General features: G+C 39.5%; 1 protein-coding gene across 3 annotated transcripts in view; it reads left to right on the top strand.

The window, feature by feature from the left end:
- NXPE3 (neurexophilin and PC-esterase domain family member 3) overlaps window positions 1–17,400 on the top strand; it is a 47,651-nt gene extending 30,251 nt beyond the window's left edge. For all 3 annotated transcript variants that reach the window (XM_058731536.1, XM_058731535.1, XM_058731534.1), the window contains 3 exons: window positions 2,337–2,410; window positions 12,042–12,248; window positions 15,078–17,400. In XM_058731536.1, coding sequence (XP_058587519.1) covers window positions 2,337–2,410; window positions 12,042–12,248; window positions 15,078–15,628 — 832 coding nt within the window. In that variant the 3' untranslated portion in view covers window positions 15,629–17,400. The remainder of the gene's footprint in view (window positions 1–2,336; window positions 2,411–12,041; window positions 12,249–15,077) is intronic.
- Window positions 17,401–17,613: the final 213 nt, after the last annotated feature.

The raw sequence follows: 17,613 nt of genomic DNA, 5'->3' as shown, positions 1-17,613 counted from the left end.
GAACTGGACAGCAACATGCAGAAGAATTAAACTAGACCATTTTCTTACACCATTCACAAAGATAAACTCAAAATGGATGAAGGACCTGAATGTGAGACAGGAAACCATCAAAACCCTAGAGGAGAAAGCAGGAAAAAACCTCTCTGACCTCAGCCATAGCAATTTCTTACTTGACACATCTCCAAAGGCAAGGGAATTAAAAGCAAAAATGAACTATTGGGTTCTTGTGAAGATAAAAAGCCTCTGCACTGCAAAGGAAACAATCAGCAAAACTAAAAGGCAACCGACGGAATGGGAAAAGATATTTGCAAATGACATATCGGACAAAGGGCTAGTATCCAAAATCTATAAAGAACTCAGCAAACTCCCCACCTGAAAAACAAATAATCCAGTGAAGAAATGGGCAGAAGACATGAATAGACACTTTCTAAAGAAGACATCCAGATGACCAACAGGCACATGAAATGAAAAGATGCTCAACGTCACTCCTTATCAGGGAAATACAAATCAAAACCACACTGAGATACCACCTCATGCCAGTCAGAGTGGCTAAAATGAACAAATCAGGAGACTATAGATGCTGGCGAGGATGTGGAGAAAAGGGAACCCTCTTGCACTGTTGATGGGAATGCAAACTGGTGCAGCCATTCTGGAAAACAGTGTGGAGGTTCCTCAAAAAATTAAAAATAGATCTACCCTATAACCCAGCAACAGCACTGCTAGGAATTTACCCAAGGGATACAGGAGTACTGATGCTTAGGGACACTTGTACCCCAATGTTTATAGCAGCACTTTCAACAATAGCCAAATTATGGAAAGAGCCTAAATGTCCATCAACTGACAAATGGATAAAGAAGATGTGGTTTATATATACAATGGAATATTACTTGGCAATGAGAAAGAATGAAATAAATTGTGTGTGTGTGTGTGTGTGTGTGTGTGTGTGTGTGTGTGTGTGTGTAATAAAGATTGAATGTTAGTTTAAGAAAAAAATAAAGAAATAATGGCTGCAAACTTCCAAAATGTTTGAAAAAAAGAAATGATCCTCTTGTAGGCAGCAAAAAAACCCAAAAACTAAAAACCAAAACATGTTGTTCAAGGTCAGCTGCACTGCCTTCCTTGTTTCTTGCCTCCCCATTAGAATGTCATTTCTCTGAAGGAGGAGATGCTGTGTGTCTTGTTTATTGTTACATCCCTGACATCTAGGACAGTGCCGGGCCCATAGTAGAAGCTTAAAAATTATATTTTTATTTTATTAAAACAATTTAATTCCAGTGTGGTTAACATACAGTGTTATATTAGTGTCATGTGTATAATATTGATTATGATTCAACAGTTCCATATATTACTCAGTGCTAATCAATAGAAGTGTACTCTTTAATCTTCTTTACCTATTTCACTCATCTCCCTGCCCACCTTCCCTCTGGTGACCATCAGTTCTCCATAGTTTTTTGTACTATCTGTTTTTTGGTCTCTCTCTTTTTTTTCCTTTGTTCATTTAGAAGCTTAAGAATTATTTAAGAACATATCTCTTTTGAACTGATTTTTGATAAAACAAAATATTGTGATTCAAGTTCACATATCAAGAATTTGGAAAGTTAGCATTATATTTTTTTGTCTGTTTTTGGCCTAAGTGTAAGAGGTAATTGTTGTGACCCAGTTTCTGGCATAGTTATACCAAATTTCCAGTAGTTTTTCCCTGGACTCCACACTCTCCCACTTTTTCACACAGCCCTCCATCTAATATTGTCCAAGCATGGACTCTAGCCCAGGGCCTGTACTAAGTGCTGGAGACAAAAGGTGAATGAAACACAATCTGTGTCACTGAAGAGTATGTTTTAGAGACACTACAGGGCCATACCAATGGTGAACAAAGTCCTGAAAGAGCACATATCTGGAGACAAGTGTCTCTAGTAGGACTCATCTCTGTTCTGGGCAAGGCCTAAGGAATCTGACCTGTGATTTAATGCTACATAGATTTATAATCTGAAAATTAGATAGTGACAGAATGGACATTCTCATCAGTGTGAGCCATTTTCTGAGTCCAAGGGGAATAAAGAATTTAAACCAGAATTTGTCATTTTAGAGATTATACTCTCAGGGCTATGTGGTGAAAAATTAAAAACCTATTTAATTTCTATTCACTTTATATATCCACATAACCTGCTTATTTTAAGAGACCCAGTTTATTAATTGATTGTGTTGAGTAGCATTTATAAGAATATTTCATCTTAAGGTTCTGTGAAGTCCTGTTATTTTAATTTGCAAATGAAGATACATATTAGAAAGTAAATGTTCTCAAATCTAAACTTGTATTCTTCTTATTCCTTTTAAAGTGGTGTCAATATCAAAATGCCAGTCAACTCCAGCGGACCTGATTGGGTGACTGTGATTCCCAGGAGAATAAAAGGTAAAAAGAATGAACTTGATGATTTGTTGTTTTTCTTGCTAAATGGGTTGAGGCTCTGTGGTTTCACTAATGTCATAAAAACTTCTTTCCTCCTTTTAATATGCCATGGTTACTTCTGGGCACGATTGAAAATACTAAAAGAGCTTTTTAATTAAAATAAATCAGACCTTATGTGCATAATCTTGGGCTTTGCTATTTATACTCCTGTGAAAGTTGTCTTCTTCCCCTTCCCCTCTCTGGTTGGCTGCTCAAGAGACTTCGGTGCTATACTGTCCGATATGGTAGCTACTAGCCACACATGGCTATTTAAATTTAAATTAATTAAAATTAACTAAAAATTAAAATTTAATTATTTTTTTTTTTAACAAAATTTTTAATGTTTATTTATTTCTAAGAGAGAGAGAGAGAGCCAGAGCACAAGCAGGGGAAGGGCAGAGAGAGAGGGAGACACAGAATCCGAAGCAGGCTCCAGGCTCTGAGCTGTCAGTACGGAGCCCAATGCGGGGCTCGAACCCACAAACTGTGAGATCATGACCTCAGCCAAAGTCGGACACTTAACTGACTGAGCCACCCAGGCTCCCCTAAAATTTAATTCTTAAGTCACACATCCTCGGGAGCCATGTGTGGCTGGTGGCTACCATGTTGGGCAGCATTTTATATGGAATGTAGTGTATCCATCATTGCAGAAATTCTGTCGGATATCACCACTCTAGAGTTATCCAAGAAACGTGTATGAAATCGGCAAGGGAATTTTTAAAATCAAAAGCATTATGTTACTGAACTCTGGTTTTCTCAAAGTGTGATCTCTGCATTAGCAGAATCAGCTAGAATTGCAGATTCTTAGGTCTTACCTCAGGCTACTGAATCAGAAACTCGGGCGTGGGGCCTAGCCATCTGGGTTTTAGCAAACCTTCTAAGTGATTTTGATCCATTGGCATTGGGTATTGTTAAAAGTAAAACAATGAAGAGTAAATGTATGTGTTCTGTTTTAGCCACGGTGACTTTTAGAAAGAAAGGGTGAATATTATTAAGGAAACTTATGCAGATGGCAAGGCCCTTTTAGCTGTTGAAAGCATATATGACAGTATATATGGTAGATATTGCACAGATACTGGCAAACACTATTGCCATAGGGCCTAGACATGTAATACATGTGAATCGAGCCAGGGTGGGTATTAGTCATAGGCGTGCCTTGTGTGAATGGTGGGGGAAGAACCTAAGTGCAGGCACAGCCTGTCTACAGCTCTTGCTGCTTTGTTGTGCAGAAATGTGCTCAGATGTATAGGGTTTCTTTTTTTTCCATGAACAAAAATCCGAAGTCTTAATCCTTAATCTTTAAATGTAATATCTCCAGATTTCAAAACATTGGCATCCAATTGCAAACATTTAAAGTATTGTGTGGGCTAAATAAAATTATTGTCTGTGGCCCAGATACAGCCAGGATACTGCCAGTCTATATATCTCTGTTCTCCACCATCATGTCCCACGAGAAATCTCAGTCTTTTCCTAATGAAAGCTGTATTTATTTACTTGAAGCCAGTGAGTTACTAATTTTAAAAGATTCATATATGAAACATCATTAACAGAAATACTTTTATTTGCCTTTATTTGCCTGGGCCTCAACCTCCGTGTCTATTCCCCCTAGTTCTGCACTCCTCATACTCTATCCTTCTCTGCCCCAGCCCCAGTCTTCTGGCGTGGCTGCCTTATCCCTGGGTGTCTAGTGGGATGGTCAGCGGGTGGAGTTTTGGATGGTTTACCTGCACCTGACAGATCTCGATGTTCAGCCAGTAAGTGTTTGTGGGTTTGTGATGTACTGTTCTGTTTAGAGAGAAGACAGATTTTGGAACTAGTGAGACTTTTGATGGATTTTTAGAAGAAGAAAGGAACCGTGAATCAATAGGAGAATAGCTTGGCTTTGAGAAGACCGCCTCAGAGCAGGTACATTACTGGAAGGAAAAGAGAAGGGCAGTTGCTTTACATAACATCAAAGACACCCAGCCTTGGAGGACTTCACTGCAGTTCACTCTCGTGACCAGCAGGGCGCACTCAAAGACCCTAAACCAAGGGCTCACATGCCTCCCACCTTCCCTATGTTCCTCCCTTCATTCCTTTCTTTCTCTTTTTTAATATATATATTTTTTGTTTTTGGAATATTTTAGACTTAAAATAAGTTACAAAAATAGTACAAAGTTCCTGTATAGCCTACACCCAGCTTCCCCTTATGCTAACATCTTATATAACCACAGAATACTTCCAAAACTAAGGTTTTAACACCAGTACAGTATCATTAACTAAGCTGTAGAGTTTACTTGGATTTCATGAGTTTTTCCACCAATGTCCTTTTTCTGTTTTAGAATCCCATGCAGAATCCCAGGTTGCATTTAGTCACCATGTTTCTTTAGTCTTCCTTCTGTGACATTATCTTGACCTTTACACTTTGAAGAACTTTGGTCAGATATTTTTTAGAATGTTTCTAAATTTGGGTTTTTAAATGTTTTCTAATGATTCGAATGAGAGTATGCATTTTTGGAAGAATAGCACAGAAATGATGTTGTGTCCTTTTAAGGGAGTACATGATGTCAATATATTCTGTTAACAATGTTAAATTTGATCACCTGGTTAAAGTGGTGTCTGTCAGGGTTCTCTTCTCTGTATCCTGGGGAGATACTTTGAGACTGTGGTAGGCTGAATAATGGCCCCCAAAGATATCCAGATCTTAATCCCTCAAATTTGTGAACGTTGCTATATATAGATGGCAAAGGAAATTTTGCATGTGTGATTAAGCTAAGGGTCTAGAGATGGGGAGAGATTATCCGGATAATCTGAGTGGGCCCTAAACGCAATCACAAGTGTCCTTTTAAGAGGGAGGAAGAGGGAGATTTCATACAAAAGCAGAAGGCAATGTGACAGTGGAAGTAGAGAGAAATTTGAAAATGCCATGCTGCTGGCTTAACAAATGGAGAAAGAGGCCATGAGCCAAAGAATACAGGTGTGGAAGAGGAAAGGGAACAGATTCTTCCCTAGCTCCTCCAGAGAGAGCATGGCCTTACTGATACCTTGGATTTGGTATCGGTGATACTGATTTTGGATTTCTGGCCTCCCTCCAAAACTGTAAGAGAATAAGTTTGTGTTGTTTTAAGCCACTGAATATGTGGTAATCTGTTATAGTAGCCACAGGAAACTAATACAAAGACATCCTGGATGTCTCTGTATTCCATCAGGATGTAAACATCCTATTTCTGCTTATACTTTCACCCACTAATTTTAGCATTCATTAATAGATCTTGTCAGCAGCAATTATTTGGGTGGTATTTAATGGTGACTTTCTAATCTCTCATTTCTAAGACATTTATTAATTGGAATTTTTCTGTAAGGAAGAGTTGTCCCTTCTTTCCCATTTATTTAATTATGTCCATATAGACTCATGGCTCATGATTATTTATCTCATTTTTTGGATTATTACCAAATTCAACTGTTATTTATTTTGTTGCTCTAATTGCTTCAATTTTGGCAATTGGGAACTTTTTCAATTTGGCTCCTATGCCCCTTTGACATGCTAATGTATATATGTACCTATGATACGTATATATGTGTATATATATGTGTGTGTATGTATACATATATGTGAATATATATGTGTGTGTGTGTGTGTGTATACACATTTTTTTCCTTAAGCACTTCCTTACTCTCTGACATGTTTCACACCCATTTGTGTGTTATTTGACCTAGACTTGGAAGGGTTCATAGTCTTTCCACATTTATTATTTTACTTATGAATCCTATATTTTGAAGGGTTTTATTTCCCTATCAACATTTAAAAAAAGTATTAGTTAATTGATTTTCCTGCAAGTTAAACTTATTCTAAGATGCATATTTAGTCTGCTGAACTGTTTGAGATTACCTGTCTTCCCCCATGCATGGGTATAATTCCAGTCAAAAGCAAAGAAACATAGCTTTTAATTAGATGAAAATAGCTCATCAGGGATAAATATCTGGTTTCTGACAGGCTTTCCCAGTGTCAGAATTGCTGCTGAATTTTTATTAGCACCTGTACTGTGGTCCCTAGATCATCATAGCCTGATAGAAGCCTTGATGGCTTCTAACCTCATCAACAACTAAACTAGAGTTCGTATTTTGGGGGGAAGCTTACTGAGAGTTTGGGATAAAACTAGATTTAATAGCAACAGAATAAGCATTAACATCTTTGTAGCCTTTTGCTATTTTCTTTATCTTTTTAAAAAACTAATTAATTATATTTTAGAGAGAAAGAGAGCCAGTGGGAGAGAGGGCCAGAAGGAGAGAGAGAGAGAGAGAGAGAGAGAGAGAGAGAGAGAGAGAGAATCCCAAGCAGGCTCCACACTCAGCACAGAGACCGTTGCAGGACCCAGGCTCAAGCCCACAACCCTGGGACTATGACCAAAGCTGAAATCAAAAGTTGGACACTCAACTGACTGAGCCACCTAGGCTCCCCTTTTCTTTATCTTTTGAGGTGTATCTTATGTACAGTATAGCACGTGGATTGCAAATATATAGCACAATGGAATTTTACATTTGTATCTGTAACTGTGGTAGGCTGAATTCTAAGATGACTCCCACTGATCCATGCCTTTATATAATTCTTTTTCTCTTGAGTGTGGGAAGGACCTGTAAATGTGATAGTATATCACTCCCATGACTTTAAAAAAAGAGATACTATCCTGGGCAGACCTGACTTAATTGGATAAGCCCTCAATAGGGACCGAGTTCTTCTTGAAGAGATTCAAAGTGTGAGAAGGCTTCCATGTGAGCGGGATTCTTTGTTGCTGGCTCTAAAGATGGAGGAGGCCATGTGGCAAGAAATATAGACAGTTTCTAGGAGCTGAAGGGCATTCCCTGGCTGACAGTGACCAAGGAAACAAGAAACTCAGTATTATAACCACAAGGAACTGAATCTGCCCAGTAATTGAATGGGGTTGGAAGCAGATTTCTTTTGTCTACAGAAAGGAACACAGTCCTGCTGTCAACCCGATTTCAACCTGCGAGACCCTTAGCAGGGAACTCAGCTATGTCTTGCCCTGGACTCTTGGCAGAACTATGTGATATTAAATGTCTCTTGTTTTTAAGTCACTAAGTTTGTGGTGATTTGCCATGCACCAATAGAAAACTAATACAATTACTACCACCCATACAAAGATATAGAATGTTTAGAATATATAGAATATTTCTAGCATTCCAGTGTTGCCCTTTATGATTAAAAACTATTAATACTACTACAGTATTGAACTTTCACAACAGCCCTTCAAAATAACTAGTAATTTACCCATTTTATAGGTAATTGAAGCAAGGTCTAGAGACTGATACGTCATCATTTTGACATCTGCTCTGTGTCTGATGCTAGACTAGACTCTGAGAATACAGGAGATGAGTAAGATGAGAGTTTTAAGTGATTTCTGGGGTCTCCTATTGGAGACGTGGAGTCAGACATAAACCAGGACCTCTGACTCGAGTCTAGCCCTTTTTCTGCTATCCTTTAATATGCTTGGGAGGTGTGGGGGAGGATGTCTTAATGTTTGGGTTTGTCTGCAGTAGTGGAGTTCATCAACTCTCTAGTTTCTAAATGCATCCAAATGGTGGAGTGAATGATAAAATAGTGTTTTATGTTGTTCGATGAAAGCCATACTAATGATTTGATGGATGAGACCTCACTCTGAGGTTGTTTAGAAAATGGAAAGGTGCTATCACAACAAAGTGGACAAAGCTACTTTTTTTTAAAAAAAGGTTTATTTATTTATTTTGAGTAGGGGGGAAGAGAGAGAGAATCCCAAGCAAGTTCCGTACTGTCAGTGCAGAGCCCGAGCAGGGCTTGAACTCAGGGAACTGTGAGATCGTGACCTGAGCCAAAACCAAGAGTCGGATGCTTAACCGACTGAACCACCCAGGCACCTCTGGACAAAGCTATTTTATTTTTTTATTTTTTATTTTTTTTATTTTTTTTTTTATAAGAAGAATTCAGTTCTTTTTTTTTTTAATTTTTTTTTTTAACGTTTTATTTATTTTTGAGACAGAGAGAGACAGAGCATGAACGGGGGAGGGGCAGAGAGAGAAGGAGACACAGAATCGGAAGCAGGCTCCAGGCTCTGAGCCATCAGCCCAGAGCCCGACATGGGGCTCAAACTCACGGACCGCGAGATCGTGACCTGAGCCAAAGTCGGACGCCCAACCGACTGAGCCACCCAGGCGCCCCTGGACAAAGCTATTTTAAAGACAACCACCTTCAGTTGGAAAAAATACTTGGTACGGAATACATTTTATTTGGTTAACTTAGAAAATCAAAGGGCTCATATGCTATGTAAAATCCAACTGACTGATACATTTGGGGGTAGGAAGCTCCCCACAACTGTATCAGTAGTGAAATGTATGCCTTTGTAAACAGGACCACCTTTACCACTAGCTGGCTCTACGGCTCTCTGGGAAACTTCGGCAAGTCCGTCTGTGACGTACCGTCTTCACCTTTAAAAGACATTTGGACTAGCCATTATCTGAGGTCCTTTCAGCATTCTTTGAATCTATAGGTATTTCTACCTGTACCTGTTTAGCTTCCCTCCGAAAAATGCTTAGGTTTTAGGGGACTAAAGTATAAAGAAAAAAATTAAAGTCCCAAGGTTTTCCAGGGGGAGACTCAAGGGTAAACTCAAGCTATAATAACTGCTGTGTAGCCAGGACTTCTCATAGTCCCAGTGCTTGACAAGTTGTACCTGAACAGCTCGACACACGCTGTCCTCATTTCTCATCTCCCTGAGATGGCACCCAAGCATTCGGTGCTAATTGTGTTCCTTGAGGAGAGGAATTGTTTGACTCTCTTTCTTTGTCTTGTCTTGTTTTTTTTCTCATGAACTATATACTCCCCATTGGCCTGCCTTTTACTTTTCTTACTTCTACAGATAATTCTATGCTATGAAGTTAAGGGACGTGTGCACTAACATGCACTCACTCACACCTCCCACTCTTAATTCACACTGTCTCCCTCTCACCCAGCTCTTTCTAGATAGTTGAGGGAAGTTTTTTTCTCTGCTCTTCCCTTGTTTTGTCCAATTTGTGGTCCAAATAGTCCTCGTTTTGGCTAATGAATGACATGGGATGACACCCTTTGGAGGAAACTATAAGCTATGAGTTTTAAAGAGAAGCCAAGACATTTTAGAGAAGCAGGGACCTTAACTTGCAGATAATTGAAGCTATCCCTTCTGATTTTGCATAAAGATCTTATCTGCCTTTGATAACCATCCACAAAAACTACTTCCTTCACCATCAGTATTTAAGAAAACTGTAAAATCTAAGCAATAACTCTGTTTTGTTTTAAAACTATTTTTGGGGTGCTTGGGTGTCTCAGTCAGTTGAGTGTCTGACTGATCTGATGGTTTGTGAGTTTGAGGCCCGCATCAGGCTCTGCGCTGACGATGAGGAGCCTGCTTGGGATTGTCTCCCTCTTTTTCTGCCCTTCTCCTGCTTTCTTTCTCTCTCCCCTTCTCTCAAATAAATTAAAAAAACCCACAAAACTATTTTTATTCCACATGTATAGTTCATTAGGGGTTATATTATTGATTTAAGAGACTTTCATATCTTATGTGAAAATGCATTCCAAGTTCCAAGAAATGCGGTCTTTTTAAAGAACTTCAGACTGCTTAAAGTCTTAATAAAGTAAGAAATGTTTTTGTCTCCGCTGACCATAAGAGGGCAATGTAGGTACATGCATTACACTTTAAAAATCTGCTCTGTTATCTAGTGCTGCATGTGTGAAGAATTAATGTCAGTTCAGTAATTGATTTGCTTTGCTTGACTTAACTCTGGTAGTAAATAAAATTAACATTTGAATGGAAATGGTAATTGTTTCCTGTGTGATATACACTTTCCTTTATAACATGTATTTGGCACAGAATAGCCAAATCTCCTGAATTAACCATGGTAAAAAGTGTAACTTCAAAATCACTTTTAATTCCCCTTCTAGTAGATGTTTTCTTTGGGCCCCAGGTGTCTGCTCTGGAGCTCCCTGTCTGTATAACCTTGACATGATGATATAATGAGGAAGCTTTGGGCAAGATGTGGTAACATAGTAAAGTCATACTTGGTAATATGTGGAGAAACTGTTTATGAATAAGCCAAATAAATATTTACACCCCCCCCTTTTCTTTTCTTTGACAATAACATTTTCCAAGTAAAGCTTTTAAAAATGCTGTTTACTTTTCAGCTTAGGCCCTGAACCTTCAAAGAATTAGCAGATGGCTGAATTAAAAGGTTAAATATGCACTATCTGTCAAATAGGGCATCTTCTTTGAAGGGAATAAAACCAAAATAATTTTGAGTATTATAATATCAAGATAATAAGCTGAAAATAGTCACAAATATGGGGTTTAAATTTAGATTTCTGAGTTGTATAAACATTTGGATTCTGAATTGTGGTTTAACAGGTGAGACTGGAGAATTACTGGATTATGATCAAGGTTTAAGCTTTGGGGTGTGTAAGGAAGTGATGTAAAATAATTGATGGTTTTTGAAGATTGTAGATTTGAGTGTTAGAAACAAGTAAGCGTACACCTTCAGGAAAAAATCCAAAAAGAAAATGGCTGACATCTACAAAACTCTGTTTTTGAGACGTGGTATATATAGCACAGTGGTTAGACCATGGGCTTTGGGGCTCACCTGCTTGGATCAGGTCTTGGCTTTGCTGCTTGTTAGCTCTGGATCTAAGTCAAGTTGCTGTTCCAAAAGGCAGGGTTAACACTAGGACCAACTTTAAAGGGTTATTGTGAGCATCATATGAGATAATATATTTAATTGCAGAGTAAACTCTCAAGAAATACTAGCCATCCCTGTCTGTTTATTTTGAAGCACTTAAAGTGTGTTGTTTCTACAACAGCATTTTCCAAGGGAGGTGTTAGGGAAGAAGGATGTTGACTTTCCCTTGAAGGGTGTCCTGCCTCTGGTGTCATGTGTAGCTGGGCTACAACCATGAGTACACACTGCTGTGGCATTTTAAATATTGCTCATTGTAATATTTGTACATTCTTCTGAACCTTTTGTAACGTGGGGAATAGTTCTTTAGAGTGTGTGTATTTGGTTTCTTCGCTGTATTAAGTGGTGGTTATCTGAATTACTATTTGATTGCGGGGACCCATGGGTTAAAATTTTCCTTTTATTAGGTTGAGGAACAGTGGACTAATATTACTATGCATATGTAAAATATGAATTTAAGGTGTTATTGCCTCATAGGCTTTTGGATGAGAAACTTATTCCGGGAAAATGCTAGACAATGTTTAATGTCTACACATTTCCATGGTATTTGCCTGCCTTTATTTTTGGCTTTGATAAAAACATGCATAATCAGAGGGAATGCCCAAAGTCCCCTTTTCGCCTCTGTCCACAAATAATACCCTCACACACATTTCACATCTTCCTATTTTTGTGCAAAGGAGAACCTTTTGTAGCAAGGGGAAAGTCTGGGATTTCTTTGAGATGTGATGGCAGGAAATGTTACCCATATACCAGCAGGCTAACAGATATAGGGCCATAATTTTGTTTCTTGGAACATTTTCCATGTATGGTTAGTTGGAGGAGACTTTCAGAATATCTAATTTTGTTTCCTTTTTCTTTTCAGAAACAAACAATCTAGAACTATCTCATGGCTCAGGAACTTTTCCTTCTGGGTATTATTATAAAGATCAGTGGAGGCCCAGAAAGTTTAAGATGCGCCAGTTTAATGACCCTGACAACATTACAGAATGCTTACAAAGAAAAGTGGTGTATTTGTTTGGTGACTCAACAATCAGGCAATGGTTTGAATACCTTACTACGTTTGTTCCAGGTTGGTACTTTGCATTTTGTTTCATAATTCTTTTCCGCATGCACAAAATCAGCTTTCTTCACTCCAGAGCCTGAGGAAGGGCATCAGGTGAGGAAGTAGTTATTTCTCTGTAGGACTAAACAGGTGTCCTGACCCTGGAGAGAGGTGTGATGGTTTCTGATCCATGGTGGGGTTGTGATGTATTGATGGAAGCACTGGAATTGAAGTTCATACCACTGATGAGCTGTGTGACCTTGGACATGTTATTTACTTCCCAGGGCTTTATTTCTCCATGTGCAATGGGGCAGCTGGACAGAATCACCTTATAGGTGTCTTTTACTTCTGATATTGTGGGCTATAAAACAGAGGTGGACATTTTCAGTTGTTTCTCTCCTAGTTCTGTTTAGTCAGACTTCAAGTTTAAAATAGATTTAACTGGAAGGAAGCAGCCAAACAGACTGTGGTCCATTTTATTTTTATTTTTATTTTTTTTTAAATTTTTTTTTCAACGTTTTTAATTTATTTTTGGGACAGAGAGAGACAGAGCATGAACGGGGGAGGGGCAGAGAGAGAGGGAGACACAGAATTGGAAACAGGCTCCAGGCTCCGAGCCATCAGCCCAGAGCCTGACGCGGGGCTCGAACTCACGGACCGCGAGATCGTGACCTGGCTGAAGTCGGACGCTTAACCGACTGCGCCACCCAGGCGCCCCGACTGTGGTCCATTTTAATACATCCATGCAGTATATAGCCTTTCTGGTGTCATCTGCTGGGCATTCCATTGATATGATTCTGAGATGAGCTGGCTCCTACTGAGGGAGTCTTGGTAAGTCCCAGCATTCTTAGCTTCCTGGTGTCATTGCTGGGCTCCTGGGGTGCCCTCCAGACTCGGAATAAAGTCCCACTCATTGGAAGGCCCTCCCTTATTCAAATGGGCCTTTTCCTCGTTGTGGAAGGTGTGGATGGAGTGAGGAGGAATGAATCTCAGGTAACAGTACTAAAGACCCTGCTTAGGGGCGCCTGGGTGGCTTGGTCGGTTAAGCGTCCGACTTCGGCTCAGGTCACGATCTCGCGGTCCGTGAGTTCGAGCCCCGCGTCGGGCTCTGTGCCGACAGCTCAGAGCCTGGAGCCTGGTTCAGATTCTGTGTCTCCCTCTCTCTGTGACCCTTCCCCATTCATGCTGTGTCTCCCTCTGTCTCAAAAATAAATAAACGTTAAAAAAAAAATTAAAAAAAAAAATAAAGACCCTGCTTACAATTGAGAGAGCTGATAAATAATTCCATGGGAACTATTTTTGAGGGCTGTACATGGGCAGGACTTTCCATAAAGCAAATTCCCATAGTTTGTTGTGAGTTGTTGTTGGTGTTGTTTTTCTCTTTTATTTTTTTTACATCAACCTCATTTCAGATTTAATTTTTCAAAGGAAAGGAAGAAATAGATACGGTCCCCAAAAGTGGAAAGTTAATTCCAGTTTTTGTTGTGCTTTTGTTTCTTTTATTGACACAAGCATAGTTGAGTTTGGTCAATAAAGCATAAATTAAAAACTAGGAAAAGGGATATAATTTGTATGGCATAATGCTAAGCATGTTTTGATGCTGACTAGGCAGGGCCCTCCAGGAGTCCGTAGTTGTTTGTTTAAGTTCTAATGACATAGCTCAATATTTCCATTCATAGCAGTGATCACATTGAGTGTCATAATTATTTTCCACTGTATCCTTTGCAGATAGATTTTCACCTGATAAAGCCTTGTGCTGGTGCTTGATTTTAATCAAATGAAAAAAATGGTAGCTTGAGCTTGTTCAGTTTTGGAGCCAAATGCTAAGTAGTAATGATTTAGGTACGAAGATCTGAAAGAGGAGACTAGGACTGCATGGAGAGAAGAGTGAAAACTTTAACTCTTAAGAATGTAGGACAATTAGGGTGTGATGTTAGTTCTTCAGTATTGGCTGTAAACTCCTTGAGACCAAGGACTGTGACTTATCCATCTGAGCAGTGCTGGCTAGTGGCAATACAGTGGTTGGCCCTGAATAGGTACTTAGGAAGTGTTAATGGACTTGGATTGCCAGAAGTTACTTAGTCTGTTCTCTGTAAGGCACTTGTAGGAACATTCAGGGATATGAGACAGGCCCTCTTTCCTTATGGGGCATATGCTAAGTGATGAGTTTTACAGACAGGGTTTTTTAGAAGTAACAAAAGAGAAATCCTGACTGATTCCTGGGACCTTCAGAAGACCTCAGAAGAGCTGGACTTTGAAACACAACTTAGATAAAGGAGAGGGAAAAGTGAATTCTAACTTGTCTGCTGTCTTTGTTATTCTTGTGACAGAGATAGACATTCTGTAAGACATTAATATGATTTTCCACCCATAGGGTGAAATTGAAAGTCAAAAGAAACAGGGTTGCTTGTTTCTTTCATGTATTTCAAAAAGTATTTGGTTACTGTTACGTGTTTACTTAAAAAAGCACAAGTTATAGCCTTCATCCTGGAAGAAATAGTATTTATATGTTAGAATAGTGATGTATAAATGCCAAATTGATTTTTAGATATTAGCAATCAGTGCCTACAGGAAGATTTTTTGACCTAATGGTTAGAAGTAAACAGGTTATTTTGCTTCTGAGGTATGTAGACATACATATAGAATCTATTACTGATGGTTTAAATAATATGTTAGAACAAAGGTCCATTGAGGCCAGTGAAATAGGTATTACCTTTACAGTTGACCTTTTTGTTGTACTTTTGTGGTACTTTTATTTAAAAAAAAAAAGTTCTCTTAAGCCACTGAGTAAAACATGATCATAATATATGTGCTTGTTTTGAACATTTTTATGAATTTGAATTTTCCTTGTTTCAGATTTAGTGGAGTTTAACTTGGGTAGTCCCAAGAATGTGGGTCCCTTCCTTGCGGTGGACCAGAAGCACAACATCCTGCTCAAATATCGCTGCCATGGTCCACCCATCCGTTTTACAACTGTCTTTAGCAGTGAGCTTCGTTATGTGGCAAATGAGCTGAATGGCATCGTGGGAGGGAAGAACACAGTGGTTGCCATAGCTATATGGTCTCATTTCAGCACCTTCCCTTTGGAAGTGTATATCCGGCGGCTCAGGAATATCCGTCGAGCAGTGGTCCAGCTCCTGGATCGAAGCCCTAAGACTGTGATAGTCATCCGGACAGCCAATGCCCAAGAGCTGGGGCCTGAAGTGAGCCTTTTCAACAGTGACTGGTACAACTTCCAGCTGGACACCATCCTTCGGAAGATGTTCTCAGGGGTTGGAGTGTATCTTGTTGATGCCTGGGAAATGACCCTGGCTCATTATTTACCCCACAAGCTACATCCGGATGAAGTTATTGTGAAGAACCAACTGGACATGTTCTTGTCCTTTGTGTGCCCCTTGGAGACCTAGCTTGCCCTGGAAGGAACTGGAGGAATCACATTTTCTGCATTAGAGACAGTTTATGGGAGGCCCCATGGAGATATTGCTGCTACCGATATGTACAAAATTTCAGAAAGAGCTGGACTTTATATAATGATTTGTAAGGAGCTTAGAAAATGCAGGTTGCATTTATATCTACCTACAGGATTTATTCCAATCTTTACATAGCCATGGGAGAACCATTATTAACAACATCTATGCACTGTATTGCCCTTGTAACCAAAGATGCTAATGAGTGTGTTTAAGTTAGCCTCTCCGGAGAGGGGAGATTACTATGCTAAAAACTGAAAAATGTTCTGACCTAAATGGTTGGTAGTGGAGTGTTTGTAGCTTATCTGGTAAGGGCGATTGTGCTTATCTGCATGAATAGCACCGGTGGGTCCATCTTCAGTGTGATGAACTGATGAGGCTTATGGTTAGGGGCTCCTGTGACACACTGGAGCCTGCTGTGTCTCAGGAGTTTCTCTTGATTCACCTTTTTTGAATTACTTGAAAAGGCCAGTATCTTTGGTTAGAATTTTTTAGTGAGAACATTTACAGTGTTCTGCTTTTATCTAGAAAAGAAGCAAAAGGGGAATACGAAAGCGGTTAATATGAAATCTGTGTGTTACACTGATACTTGCATTGGGCGGTTGTTACTTACTTGATTCAGCTAAATTTTACATGACGAATACTTTAAAATAATCACTTTTGGAACTGGAAGGGGGAAATGTATAAATGGAAATTTATTTTTGTGTTTTGAAGTTTGAGGGTTTTAAGAATTGACTTTTATGTAAAGAACGCCGTTGTTTATTATAAACTTGTACAACTTACTTCCATCAATTTCAAGTGTTTCTTTTTTGGTTGTTAGTTTGGATCACATACCAACATTAGAAATGAAAATCTAATTAGAAGTTAGATATTGAGATCTGTAACAAGTATTTCTTGATGGGGACATAAGGTACACACATTCTGTCATGCTTGGAAGTAAAAAACTGCTATCTTAAGATACTATCAATTTTACTTGACTGTCTTTGCCTTATTAATTTTAAATGGGTTTAGGCTAGCATGGGGCCATTTAGTAAGCACTCTTTTCTTTTTGAGCCAGAATGGATTACAATCTAGTTTTAGTTATCCCTAAATGGACATATGAAGAGACTGGAGAGGCTTTAGAGATGAAGACTGATGCTAAAAGCATTCTCTTAGGAAAATGGGTCAAGGAATTTGGAGTTAAGAAGTTTTTTTTAATGTTTATTTATTTTTGAGAGAGAGAGACACAGAGTGTGAGTGGGGAATGGGTCAAGGAATTTGGGGTTTAAAAATTTTTTTAATGTTTTTTTTATTTTTGAGAGAGAGACACACACAGAATGTGAGTGGGGGAGGGTCAGAGAGCAAGAGAGACACAGAATCCAAGCAGGTTCCAGGCTCTGAGCTGTCAGCACAGAGCCCGACGCAGGGCTTGAACTCAACTGTGAGATCATGACCTGAGCCGAAGTCAGATGCTTAACTAACTGAGCCACCCAGGAGCCCCAAGGAATTTGGAGTTTTAACTTAAAGAGTGTAGGGGTGCTGGGTGGCTCAGTCATTAAGCATCTGACTTTAGCTAGGGTCATGATCACTTGGTTCATGAGTTCGTGCCCCACATCAGGTGAGCTTGAGGCCTGCTTCAGGGGAGCCCTGCTTCTCTCTCTCCATACCCCTCATGGGATTCTCTCTCTCGGCTCCTTGATCACTTGCACTCTCTCTCAAAAACAAACAGACAGGGGCGCCTGGGTGGCTCAGTCGGTTAAGCGTCCGACTTCAGCTCAGGTCACGATCTCGCGGTCCGCGAGTTCGAGCCCCGCGTCGGGCTCTGGGCTGACGGCTCAGAGCCTGGAGCCTGCTTCCGATTCTGTGTCTCCCTCTCTCTCGGCCCCTCCCCCGTTCATGCTGTGTCTCTCTCTGTCTCAAAAATAAATAAACGTTAAAAAAAAAAA

This window comes from Neofelis nebulosa, chromosome 5 (assembly GCF_028018385.1).
Source record: "Neofelis nebulosa isolate mNeoNeb1 chromosome 5, mNeoNeb1.pri, whole genome shotgun sequence".
Classification (NCBI taxonomy): Eukaryota; Metazoa; Chordata; class Mammalia; order Carnivora; family Felidae; genus Neofelis; species Neofelis nebulosa.
The sequence above is the reverse complement of the archived record's forward strand: the minus strand, read 5'-3'. Positions and strand labels throughout refer to the sequence as shown.